At 38.0% G+C, this 14,754-nt stretch overlaps 1 protein-coding gene across 1 annotated transcript in view; it reads left to right on the plus strand.

Moving 5' to 3' along the window:
- Positions 1–464: 464 nt before the first annotated feature.
- LOC136839023 (lysozyme C-like) overlaps positions 465–14,754 on the plus strand; it is a 34,366-nt gene continuing 20,076 nt past the window's right edge. Inside the window, exons 1-2 of the mRNA XM_067104694.1 lie at positions 465–604; positions 8,541–8,671. Of these exons, the coding sequence (XP_066960795.1) occupies positions 600–604; positions 8,541–8,671 (136 nt within the window). The 5' untranslated portion in view covers positions 465–599. The remainder of the gene's footprint in view (positions 605–8,540; positions 8,672–14,754) is intronic.

The following is a 14,754-nucleotide window of genomic DNA, read 5'->3' on the forward strand; positions in this document are numbered from 1 at the left end:
TGAAAAATAATGTAAGCACGGCGTGTATTTCATTAGATCGCATCACTTGTTATTAAATCAGTCGCAATATTTGTGACTGTATAAAAAGCCAAGCGTGTATCTGACAAAAGTTATATATATATATATATATATATATATATATATATATATATATATATATATATATATATATATATATATATATATATTATATATATATATATTGTATATATATGTGTGTGTGTGTAAGCACTACCGAAGGCGCACTTGAGTGGCATACAAACAAGTACCCAATTAAATTTTGAGTTTCATGATACCCTACAGTTTTTTTTATCCTATAGTTAGAAATTAACATCATGGGAAGAATACAAGCCTCACTCAGCCGCTCCTTTGCAACCGCTTCCTCAAATACTTGAGAAACTCATCCTCGCCTTGGGGAACAACATTAGAAACTGCATAAAAGACCGGGCCGTAAGCGCACTCTCGTCAGTCGTATGGATTAACTTCAAGTGAGCGGTCGTGCCCCGCTTATACGTTGAAGACAGCAAGACAGAGAGGAAGATTGTCGAAGAGTGACTCGTTCATTACTTTTCATCAGTTACCCTTAGATCTTTTCCATTATGAGGTGAGTCTACGCATTGATTGTTGCTGGCTGCAGCAATCATCGACGGAACTTGTTTAATAACCCCTTTTGTCACGTTCTTTTCAAGGTTAACCGAAAAGCCTTGTTCCTCTCCTCGGCATTTAAGGACAGGGAAGTATTGAACTTAGCACGGCTCAAGTTCGGGGAAAGAGAGTATCGCGTAAGAGACAATATTAAGTAAAAATTTTCTTGGCTAAGAAAAAAAAGACTCGTCAATCGGCAACCATATATGTAAAATATGCAAACGTGCTTTAAACCTGGCAAAAAAGTTTCCAATTTAAGGTTTACGAATATAGGGCCAAACGCAGAAAATCTGCGTAGTTTTGTGAAGGATATTCTCTGTTTAAATAGAAGTCAAATATCACTGACAAAGGATCTGGGTCCTGGTTGTTACGATTCCTAGAGGTCGGCACAAGCTCTCCGAATCCCATTCCATACCTTGCCGCAATTGCAGCAGTTGCAGGTTGCCATAGGACAAGGGCACGAGCTTGATCTACATCAACCAACCAAAGTGAAATAAAATGACTAAAACTAGGTCAGTAAATTTCAATATTTTTTCAGAAAGACAGAACACAGGATTGCAGAAAATTCGCCCGATTTATTTATCTGAAAATATCTCTGAATGAGGAAACAAAAATGTCTTATTTGACGTACAATGATATTAATATTAATAGTAATAAATCTTCAATCATTTGTTTACGATTTCGGAGCGAGATCCCATTAAATAATAATAATAATAATAATAATAATAATAATAATAATAATAATAATAATAATAATAATAATCTTTACAATTTACTTTCGAAATAAACTGCCTTTTCAATCATGAAAATTTCTGTCCTGATTATCATAATAATAACAGTGACGACTGAAGCAAAGGTTACATAAGATGCTTCCTTATAATGATCAGGATTAGCCCAGGAATATTTGATGCTAGAGTGCTCTCCCTGAAAATACATTGAGAAATGAGCACAAGAGTTCACAATCTTATCTCTTCTTTCACCTATAACATTACCACTAAATTATAACAACCCTTTGTAACCCTTCGAAAGATGTGGGATGGCTCCAGAAGGTGTTAGCCTTCCGGTCCTCAGGAATTCTTTTGGTTTGTAAGGCTGCAAATGCCATGAGGTTTTCCACCCTTGTTGACACCAATCACACATGCACGAAGGGTTTCAAGAAGCATGCCTTTCCAACCTCACTCGCCCAGGATTTGAACCTGGTTCTTTTATCTTGGTAGTCGGAAATGCCGCCGACAACATCATGCAGGGTTAACACACACACACACACACACACACACACACACACACACACACACACACACATATATATATATATATATATATATATATATATATATATATATATATATATATATATATATATATATATATATAAAGGTGAAGCAGTAGATTCACGAATTCCATCTAGGATTGTAGTCTATCATTTTCAGTGTTCGTTAATCTTTTAGCAGTGCAATTTAGACCTTGAATGTCTCATATTATCACTGCGTGTGGTTTATGTCATTATAGCCACTGATGACCCAGTATGTAAGAAGTATGAAGGCCCGTAGCTATTTCAAGACCCAAGCATTAGACGTGTTTTTTCTTAGTAATAAATCGAAGTCTCTGTGAGTGGTGAAATTAACAGGAAATATTCCCGGGGTTTCACTGCTCAGCGATGAAAACCTTGCGCTTACTTGACGCAGTGATGAAACGACTGAATATCAACAAAGTGAAAGCTACGCTTGCACTAGTGAACTTCGTCCTAAAGTAAGTTGACTCTTCTCATAAATGACGATTCAGGGCACTTACACGGCTGTTCAAGAATCCTTCGACCTTGAATTTTGACCGCATGACCTCTTAAAAACTGGTTTGGTTAAGCAACAGGTTACAGGATACTAACGTACCTAGTCTCATAAAACTCCTGTTCCTGGTTCGGTAAACAGTTTTTCACAAAAAATATCCTAGGGCTCCTCGACGTCTCGAAGCATAAACATTTTTAAGGAGAGCTTCTCATGGCCATATTTATTTTGGTGCGTTAATTTGCAAATTACCCTAAAAACCCCTTTTACTGTGCAAAGAACAAATATCTACACAATCTTAGAAGTCTTCGAAATTTAAGTAACGCGGCAGGTTCTTAATGACAATCTAATGAATTAATTCCAGAACGGCTAATTTGCTGAAGAATCGGTGTTTAGCCTCCTACCATGGGCTTTGAACAGTTTTTCCCTTCTGTAATAAACCTTTTTCTGTTTTACATCCGTTGAAAAAACATATTTTCCCTCACTGAGAAACTTTTAATTTAATGTTTTCCTACACTCAGATAGACAATATTAGAAATTTACGCTTCTCAGTCTTTAAGGTTTGTTTGTTTTCCTCTCTCCCCAACAGGCGTTTTATTTCCTGTTTAGGACTAGGATGCCGTGGATGTAAATCGGTAAATGAATTATATTACATTTTTATGATTCATATGTTCTAATAACTAAGGGGTGAATAATTTAAGTTAGATTTATCATTCCTGATGTTTTGCAATGGGGTGTTTTTGCAAGGTGACCAACCAAGAAACAATATATTTTGCCTCATCTCTGAAACCAGAGAAAAATCTACCTCCACCGCAGACCGATCAGTGCCAGGCATGTTACATTTCCCTAGCAGTTGCACAAAGCCGAGGTTTGTGAAACTGGAGCATGGCAACAAGCATCCACCCGCAGGTGCCGCCAGACAACCTTGGCACTCGCTTCCTGGCAAGAGCGTCTCGAGGATTTATGTCTCCCTCCCGCCCTCACACCTTCCTTCTCAGCTTCCCCGGTCTTTTTCAGATACATTTTCTATCCTGCCAACTTGACCTTAACGGTCTGGGGTGGCCCGTTAATCTTCCTGAAACTATTTGGAAGCTCATTGGCTGTCTTTGGGGCCTACAAGAATTATTGGACAATTTAGTTAACACTAAGTTTCCTTTTAGTATTTCAAAGAAAGTGAAAGTCGTTCGAGAACAGTAGCTTTCCCAAATTTCCTCTTCCATGAACGAAGAGCAAAGCGTGATTTACTCGTTTTGCAGGCGAGAAACTCGGGTTTTGCAATCTTGAGCCAGTAGCTTGATGGGCACAACGATTCCAGGGCATGAGGTCACCAGCGCGTGTCTTCCGTCTGGCCGTCTTTTTTTTTTTTTTTTTTTTTTTTTATCTATCCATTCATTTCTTAACCTCAGCTGTGCGTTAGACAAAGGTCTTGTCATAAAGTCGCTCTTGTTAAAGATGAAGGAGAGCGACAGACGGTAGCAAGAGTTTATTCATGGCCAAACTCTTCTTACCTCAAAAAAAAAAAAAAAAAAAAAAATTATACGAACATACTCTTAGAGCTTTAATGACGACTGAAGGTTCCAAGCCAAGGACGAATACCATATAAGTATTACGTCATAGTCTTTCTCTGTTGGCCGCTGGATATTAGTATTACCCGGGTATTCTTAACCATTTTTGGCACTTAATCAATTAGTAGTTCCCTCAGATTATGCATTAAAAATCTCTCTCGTATGATTGTTTCAGTTATTTTTATAATTACTAAGGAATATATATATATATATAATATAGATATAAATACATATATATATATATATATATATATATATATATATATATATATATATATATATATATATATATATATATATATATATCCCAGGTGACGAATCACCTTCGGTGTTATTTCAAGGAGGAGCGAATAGGATATTAAACTACATTTGTAGCTTAATGTTTGTGAGTGGCAAAAATGCTAGTGATGTGATAAAAATTCACAAATAGGTATTTGAGTTTTAATATTATCAATGGGCTGTCATGGGGAGGGTGGGTTGATGTTCATTCTAGGTACAACAACCTGAAATTGTTGGACATATGTACGGCACAGTTGCTATCAGCTTTTGTACCTCTCTTGACAGCCCTGTGGTAAAATCATCATCACTAAAGTCGGAGGTTGTCACTGCCGGGCACTCGAATCTCCTAGGTGATGAATCACTTTTCAAGTATAATTCCCCTTCTGAAGTAGAGTGAACTAGATATTAAGCGACATTTGTAGCTTGATGTTCGGGAATATATGTAGGCTATATAATTTTCAAGAAATTCTCCAGGTCTCTTACTAGGATTATTCAGAAAAACATTAGTAAAGTTTATTCTTTTTACATTTTTTCTGTAACTTATATTTTTGCTGCTGGTACACGCAATTCTACCTTCAGATGCTTCCACCCCATTGACTAATGCTTTTTATTTATATTCCTAAACTGAAAATACTTATTGATCCAATTTAAAGACGTTAAATAACTGCCTTAAAGTGTCTTAGTCATTCTTTTATATGTACAGTGTGTATATATATATATATATATATATATATATATATATATATATATATATATATATATATATATATATATCTATATATATATATATATATATATGTTACAGTCATATATATATAATCAGTATATGTTACATAATCGTAATGACTGAAATTTCAGTCATCACGCGTAATGCACTTGGGACATTTGATCCCCCAGGAGCTAGCACTAAACACGGCGAAATACATTTGACCCCCAGGGACTAGTAATAAACCCGGCGAAACAGTGTAGGTGACTCACTGTTTCGCCGTGTTTAGTACTAGCTCCTACGGGGGATCAACTGTTTAAGTGCATTACGCGTGATGACTGAAATTTCAGTCATACGCGTAATGACTGATTACGCATGTTGACTGTAACATATATATATACATAATCACACACACACGATAGACAGAGCATTAAACAGGTGGATGTTTTTCACTCCAGATTCTTTCGGATAATCATTGACATTTATGACAAGGGGGAAGACGACAAACTGCCAAAGTTTCTCAGTAGTTCTCAGTAGATCAATAACATGACCCGTTCCTCGAAAACCGAGGCTATGTCCATAAATAAGGGAACTAAAATCAAACGGGCGGACTATGTAAATAAATTTCCCTTGATGAAAATAAGATTCAGAAAGTTATTTTGAACAATGGGAGCAAAATGATCCTGAATCGTTCCTTTTTATTACCACGAGTTTCCATTATTTTACTTGGTGAAATATAAAAAAAAAAAATGGAAAGGTTACTCTCAAAACGAAAAAGAGTCTTAGCCAATATTGTAGGTTAGTAAATAAAACCCCCAGAAGTACTAAAGACGAAGTCATTGATTTTAACATGTTTTTCCTGTCTGAGGATTTAAAATGTTTATATAATTACTTGAGAGAGACAAGTATTATTCCAAAGGGGACCGCGCACGTTCAAATAAACTTCGAAAAAAGGCGTAGATATTTCTTCAACAGCTGCCAAACGGGGAACGAGTTCTGGACGGCTATAAATCTGTTTCAGGAAACTACCGCACAATCGAGAGGTGCTTCTGGCACTTCACCAGGGAATCCTTGCGTTCAAACAAACTTAAAAAAAAAAAAAAAAAACTTGCGTTGAGTTCGAAAACTCAGAACTGATGAATCGTTCCAATTGAATGGTTGTCTTCTAATTAGGTCTGCGATATCTGTTTGTGAGTTGGAATCTAACAGCTGCTGCATACTTGTATTTTTCGCCAGTTACATATAACGGGGTTGCTCACCTCGGTACCAGTTGACCTCGCCAATTAGGTTATATTTAGCACGAAATTCAAGTTTTGTATGGGAAGAGGAAACGACAAGCTATAATTGGCACTTGCGTCAACAAAAAAAATGTGGAAGATCAACCCGCTCTTAAGCATTCTTTTATTTATTTTCCGCTTTTAACATTTCAAATAAAAGAGTAGGCGAGTGAGATATTTGTACCCAACACCTACTATTCTAGTTTGCGAAGCGGAACTAGCTAAGCTTTGTCTCTGGTCTAGTTAACAGTTAACTGGGTCGCTGTGTAATATAAATGATGATAGACTGGTCTACTGCATACTACTGTAAATGCCCGCTTAGAAGATATCACACTATGAGAGTTGTAAAAGTTAAGATGGTATATTTTGTATTTCAAATCTGTGATATGGCTTTAAATATAGCATTCGTAAACACAGCATGTAGTAGAACTACAGAGAGAGAGAGAGAGAGAGAGAGAGAGAGAGAGAGAGAGAGAGAGAGAGAGCGTCCTTTAGGATACGGATAGCTAACTTTTTTCCGATCTCCATCGAAATGGTAAAAGAAGCAAACGTGAGGACAAAAGCGATGAAGCTTAAAAATCAAAACAAACAAACAAGAGAAAGTTAGCAATAAGATACGAGGTAGCTCGTGATGTGATGTGTATGCCACACCGTGCTATAATTTAGACACTAGATTTAACGAACAAAATCCGCTGGAATCACCGAGAACTTACAAAATCCTATCTTTACTTCTCTATAAGAGAATCATGACTTATTTATCGTAGATTTCTGGCAAAAAATTGTTCTTATAAGAAATGTTTTTTTATGCTTTCTGATGAAAGGAGTCACAAATTAGGAGGTGGAAACTGAACGTGTGGTACCTGTCAGCTTATGGCAATTGTGAGAATGTGAAGTACAACGGTAACGCCCTTGACTGTTGCCCTGAAGGGTCAGACACACGAGGGTTGCTTCATTCATTGGGGCAGGATAGGAAATGATAGGAAGTGAAGGATGAAGCCCGGAGTATTTCCAGTTCCGTACTCTTGCTCTCTTTGATATGAAAATAAGCGCTACAGATAAAGAATGCAAGTTATACGAAGAATATGCTCATGAAAACAAATAAAGAAGCTTATGCGAAGAAGACAAAGAGAGAATCAGGTCTGGAGAAAGAAAACGGACGAAGAACAAAAAAAAAAAAAAATGAGAGAGACCAGTGCAGTGACCTAATATAATAAGCGATCCAGATTGCAACCAGTGGAACCATATAAGGGTAGGCTGTACTGGTTGCTGGTCGTCACTTCCTGAACAATTTCTCCTGTTTTTTACTTGTCTCATATTTAGTTGATTAGGTATCGTCGGATGTCGGTTGACAAGGCGAGGCGGTTTTGAGCTGAGCAAATTCAGTAAGCTTTTCTCCTACCATCGCCGATCGATTTTACTTTCTAGCCCAATGTGCTGAACGTAACTTTCTAACTTGACCAGGAGAGGTGAGGAATGTCAGGACGCGCTGGCAATATGTACGCGAAACTTAATTTTACAGACGTTAGCAATTCATTTCTTGTAACATTATGTTTATATTTATACAGTATATAGATATAATTATGCGCAAGATAGTAGAATAGGCAACATGGTCTATGAATAAAAAGCTTGCATGTTTTGGTTTATCTAAATACATATTTATACAGGCAGAAGACTCTTGACGATACTGAACCAATAAAATGAAAGTTATTGTAGATGTTATTAGTGCTGACGGTTTTATAAACTATTTTGTATATCGAGGTTACACCACGATTTGTCTTTTTAAAATCGCTGTTTCTTTTGTTGTCATTCCTTTTTCATGAACTGGCAAGTTGCCATGCCATCGCTCAAGCTCTTCTAGGTTTCACAGTAATTCAATGACTGCAGAGTTAGTAAAATCTTAACGAGCCATTTGTATTAATCGGTATTTCTTGGCATTTACGATCACTACAGAGGAACAGAAAACTAGAGCAAATACAATGAAGAATTCTTTCAATGTCATTACTTTCTGGGCAACATCATCATCATGAAAGACAGAGAGGGACGATAGATAGCATCAGGACAGAATACGCTTATAAACAATTTGTAACCTTCAGCTTTCTGCCGTGTTCCACATTGCTCATTGCCCTCAACTTCTAAATGGCTTTAATAAATTTGCCAACAGCTTTCGATACTCCTGCCCTGGCAACTCTGTAGCCAATAGCTGAAAATATTTTTCGGTATAATTCGATCAGCATATTCATGTTTACGAAAATTTATTTGCTAATTCATTGGTCTCCCTCTCCGACAGGAACCTGCTCAGCATCATCATAGTGGTTTCAGCGGTCTCGTCAAACACCCTGGCAAAGATATTTGAGAAATGTGAACTTGCTGCCGCGCTGGAGAACAAACACAAGATGCCGCGGGATGACGTCAAGAGCTGTAAGTCGAACGCTGGCTCAGCAAGTGCTGTGCAAAAATCATAATTTTTTAGAATCTGTTGTAAGTCACAGAAGGTTCTTTTGTCTGTGTCTCTTTTATTTATTTTTTAATTCTCAAAGGAGGTTAGTAGTGCTTTCAGCAATATTTGAAAACTTGTCTCTTTGGGTGAAGTGCTTAACACCTGCGAAGGTAACGAACTCATTGACGGTGTTCATAAATTCATTGCCCGTGTTCATAGATTAACAAACTTGTTGTTTGTGTTCATAGAGCAACATACAAACTTAATGTTAGCGGATAGGCATCATAAATACGCTGCTTATGTTATGAGTAACCTAAAAGTAACAAAACTAACCAACATACCTGACAAACTTAACTTGACTACACCCTACTCAAAGTAAACAGATATTCCAATTCTATGCAAAAAATACCCATGACTTAAAATTTCCATACTTCCAACTAAAAAAAAAAATAAAATTTCGAGCTGTCTGTTAACAGGAGGTGAAAGTTCCTAGCTATGAGTTACTGACAAACTTCATAAAACCAATTCCATCTGCTAACAGCAGAAATTCCGTATGTTAAGGGTCTTCTTATCCCATAACTAGGTTCCTTATACAAAGCATATCCGTTCTCTTTATACAAAACATATCCGTTCTCAATGTTCCATGGACAACTCAGTAAAATATAACCTTATGGATAAAAACTGAGTCAATATTAATGAATTTGTTAATTATTGATATAAGTACTAATACTTAATTAGTGAACACATGAATACTTAAAGTTATACATATTAAACTGATAATAGCAAGTCCTAAAGTCTTGATAACATCCAAACCATGCACATATGTATCTTGCTGAGAAATTTTAAGTCTCGAAAAGCACGCTTAACTTCCGGTAGGTCCAAGAATCTTCAAATGCAGTTTGCGGTAACTCTCACAGTAGGAAGAATGGTCCTTTCTCCTCACGAGAGGTCTCTAAACATTTGCAAAGCAAATGACACAATACACCAGTATTAGTGAGGGCAGTTACAACATAACATACAGTAACACGTGCAGAAATCCTCGAAGGCGTGCACAAACCTACGTACCAACGGTAATCAACTGTCACCAGAGTCTTCCCACTCGTCTCTAGCTTTCTTTGGTTATAAGAGCGTAAAACGCTACCGGTGCTTCATAAAATGTCCATAGTCCCCAGTTCTTGTAACCTGGCGGCTACGTCTCACTTAAACCATTACAAGGTCAAGGCAATACCACACTACATCGAAGACGATCTCCATCAACGTCTCAATTATCGATACTTCGATGCAATGCCGAACAAGTCAGTAACTGCCATAGAGCGTGTGACCTCCGGCGGCCATAATGAAAGGTCTCGGTCCAGCTCATAATACTATGCTTTATTATTATTATTATTATTATTATTATTATTATTATTATTATTATTATTATTATTACTTGACCCAATTTCAGAGAGAAAAATTACCTTCCAAAAACAGGTTGGCTTAAGCACTCCAACCATTATGATCAAGGGCTAAGCATCTGCTCTTGGATCTAAGCAGAGTTTATCATAAATGATTCGTGTAAATTACAGGACTTTCTTTGCATAGCCACTTAACACTAACTAAACAGTTATGTACAACCACTAAACACTAACATTCACAGTACACTTACACTCACTACACACACACACTTACTATACACTCGCACACACTAAACACTCATACTTACTATACACTCACACCAATGACACTAAACACTCACTGAATACTCAACACTCACTAGGCACTCACTGTACACTAAACGCTCATTAAACACTCATAAAACACTAAACACTCACTAAATACTCACTCTACCCCAAACACTCAATAAACATTCACTTAATCCTAAACATACATTAAACACCAAACACTCACTAAACATTCACTAAGCACTCACTATACACTAAACACTCACTAAACCCTAAACACCCATTAAACACTAAATACTAAACGCTCATTAAAATCCTAAAACACTCTAATTAAATCCCCAAACACTCAAACAAACACTAAACAGTCAATGAACATTCACTAATCACTCATTAAACACTCTCACTAAACCCTAAACACCATTAAACACTAAATACTCACTAAAACCCTAAACACTCATTAAACACTAAATAATGAACATTCACTAATCACTCATTAAAACCCTAAATCCTCATTAAATTCCCAAACACTCATTAAACACTAAATCCTCAGTCAATGAACATTCACTAATCATTCATTAAACACTCACTAAACACTTATACACTAAACACTAATTTTCACAAGACATTCACTAAACATTCACTAAACATTCATTGAATACTTACTAAACATTCACTAAACACTAACATTCACAAAATATTCACTAAACCCTAAACACCCACTAAACGTTCACAAAATATTTTTTATTAAACATTCAATAAACCATAAGCACTAACTAAACACACACCAAACACTCACTAAACCCTAATCACTCACTAAACATTCACTGAATGCTTACATACTAAAATTCACTAAACACTAACATTCACAAAAAATTCACTAAACTCTAAATACTCACTAAACATTCACTGAATACTTACACAGTAAACATTCACTGAATACTTACACACTAAACATTCACTAAACCCTAAACACTCAGTAAACATTCACTGAATACTTACACAATAAATATTCAATAATTCTAACTGAATCACTAAACATTCACTAAGATTCACTGAATTCAATAACATTCACAAAAACACTAAGCATTCAATAACCTTCACAAAAACATTCACTAAACCCAAACATTTACTGAATACTTACACACCAAACATTTACTGACATTCACAAAACATTCACTAAACCCTAATTGTTCACTGAATACTTTCACACCAAAAATTCACTAAAATTCACAAAAGATTCACTAAACCCTAAACATTCACCAAACATTCACTGAATACCTACACACTAAACATTCACTAACATTCACAAAACATTCACCAAACCCAAAACATTCACTAAACAGTCACTGAATACTTACACACTAAACATTCACTAACATTTACAAAATATTCACTAAACCCTAACTACTCACTAAACATTCACTGAATACTTACACTCTAAACATTCACTAAACACTAACATTCACTAAACACTCACTAAACATTCACTGAATACCTACACACTAAACATTCATTGAATACTTACACACTAAACATTCACTGAATACCTACACACTAAACACTCACTGAATACTTACACACTAAACATTCACTAACATTCACAAAACATTTACTAAACCCTAAACACTCACTATACATTCACTAAACCCTAAACACTCACTAAACATTCACTGAATACCTACAAACTAAACATTCACTAACATTCACAAAACATTCACTAAACCCTAAACACCAAACATTCACTGAATATTTACACACTAAACATTCACTAACATTCACAAAACATTCACTAAACCCTAAACACTCACTAAATACTCACTGAATACTTATGCAATAAACATTCACTAACATTCACAAAACATTCACCAAACCCTAAACACTCACTAAACATTCACTGAATACTTACACACTAAACATTCACTAACATTCAAAAAGCATTCTCTAAACCCTAAACTGAACATTCACTAAACACTTAATCATAAACAGTCACCAAACACTTACTCACTAAACCCTAAATGTTCGCTAAACACTTAATCATTAAACATTCAGGATAAAAAAAATTCACAATCGCAGTAAGCCCCTGTTCAATTTACGAGTTACCAGACCTTTAAATGGCTACAAGGCTTTGCAGTACTGCCCTGGTGGAGGACCACCGAACTAGGTAATACTGGTATAGAGATCACAACTCCATGTATATATCTTTTATGTTGCAAGTGGGTCTTGTCTAGATCATTCTTGTCATCCCCGCAGTGTCGGTAAGAAATCTGGGAATTCCAAAGGTTTCTGGGAATTCTGGAGGGTTCTGGGGCCTCCAAAGGCTTCAAGACAATCTCCAGGCTCTGTAGCCTTTGGATTTCTTGCACAATACTAAAGAACAGAGTTTTATGGAAAAGAAATCAGAGAAGAAAGACTTCAAAGATTTCTTTGGGAGAAGCCCATGCTTTTAGAGATGAATAAGCCTACATTCTTGGAGATGAGTTCCGGACGCTTCTGGAGCTCCCGAAGGCTTCAAGGAGATCTCCAGGTACTGAAGCCTTTGGAAACGCCCATTGGATTCTCTAGGAATGCTTCAGGAGCCGAAGACTGCTTCAAAGGATCCTGGAGTCATAAAGACGTCTTCAAGAATGCCCAGAAGTCTTCTCTGGTCATTGGTAGATATCTCTATATATATCAGTAAGATGGAATCCCATAAGATTATAGAAGACGACTCATTAAAGTGAAGAAGTAATGGTTAATGCGATGTTAAAATGATCTAAAATCTTCTGGATTTTCCTTGAAGACATTTTGGAATCATTCAGCCTCCAACTCCTGGAAGAATGAGAGAAATGACATTTGCACGTGCGCCGAACTCCAGAGTCTCCAGGACAAATCTCCGAGATGCTTCAAATTGTCTGGAAGCCTTCAGAGACAGCAAGTGTCATATTTGAAAAGCTGGGTAAGAGAAAGCAAAGAGTATGGTGAAGGGAGCGGTCCGACCCAGAGGATGCTTCCTCGGAGGAAGGCAGGTATCCTGCCAGGCTGGGGAAGCGGGCCTGGAGAGGGGCCCAAGCCCCTCAAGGATGGGCCCCAAAAGCCCCTCAAGGAGTCTTTTGAGGGCATCTTTGAAGGGAACGGTCCGAAAGGCTGCTTCCTCGGAGGAAGGCTCCTGCCAGGCTCAGGCCTGGAGAGGGCCCAAGAACTTCAAGGATGAGGCCCAAAATCTTTGCCAGTCTCTTGAGGGCAGCATTGAAGGAAGGGTCCAACCCAGAGGCTGCTTCCTTGGAGGAAGGCAGGTATCCTGCCATGCTGGGAAGCAGGCCTGGAGAGGGCCCAAGAACTTCAAGGATGAGGCCCAAAAGCCCCCAAGGCTCGCCAGTCTCTTGAGGGCAGCATTGAAGGGAAGGGTCCAACCCAGAGGCTGCTTCCTGGAGGAAGGCAGGTATCCTGCCAGGCTGGGAAGCAGGCCTGGAGAGGGCCCAAGAACTTCAAGGATGAGGCCCAAAAGCCCCCAAGGCTCGCCAGTCTCTTGAGGGCAGCATTGAAGGGAAGGGTCCAACCCAGAGGCTGCTTCCTTGGAGGAAGGCAGGTATCCTGCCATGCTGGGGAAGCAGGCCTGGAGAGGGCCCAAGAACTTCAAGGATGAGGCCCAAAAGCCCCCAAGGCTTGCCAGTCTCTTGAGGGCAGCATTGAAGGGAAGGGTCTGACCCAGAGGCTGCTTCCTTGGAGGAAGGCAGGTATCCTGCCAGGCTGGGGAAGCAGGCCTGGAAAGGGTCCAAGAGCTTCAGAGGTGAGGCCCAAAAGCCCCCAAAGCTCGCCGATCTCTTGATGGATTTTGGCTGGCCGTTTGTTGATGCTGTTGCGTCGTGTTCCGGGGCGCTTTCCTTCCACCTCCCAATTCGGCAGAGCGGTTCTTCATCTCTTGGGCCTCTTCTCAAGCGAACCCAATTTTCCTTCTTTCGTCGTTGAGATTTTCCTTCGACAAGACAATTTGCGGTTCCTTCTCAGCCAAGTCCCTTTGGAGTGATTGAGTTCGATGGTCCAACTTCTGGACCTTCGACTAGACACCTAAATTATCTTTCTGTTCCTATTTTCCAAGATTGTTGTCAAGAGTGCCATTTCTTGCTCGAGGAACATAAACTTCTTGGTGTGAGGCTCGCAAGCGTCCTTCCTGCTCTTTCCTCATCTTTCTCTCTGCTTCATGGGCCTTTACCTTTTCATCTTTCAGTTCAAGTATTTTTCCTTTGCTCTTTTCAAGTTCTGTATCTTGGCGAGCGAGGAAGTCCTTCAGTTGTTCGATATCCTTTTCTTTCTTAATCATGGCATCCTCTCATTCTTCATTTTTCTTCTTTAGGCATTCGTTATTCGAGGAAAGTCCTTATTTTTGCTTTGAATTTTCCTTATCACTTCCTAAGCATCAACAAGAG

Source organism: Macrobrachium rosenbergii, chromosome 5, assembly GCF_040412425.1.
Source record: "Macrobrachium rosenbergii isolate ZJJX-2024 chromosome 5, ASM4041242v1, whole genome shotgun sequence".
NCBI lineage: Eukaryota > Metazoa > Arthropoda > Malacostraca > Decapoda > Palaemonidae > Macrobrachium > Macrobrachium rosenbergii.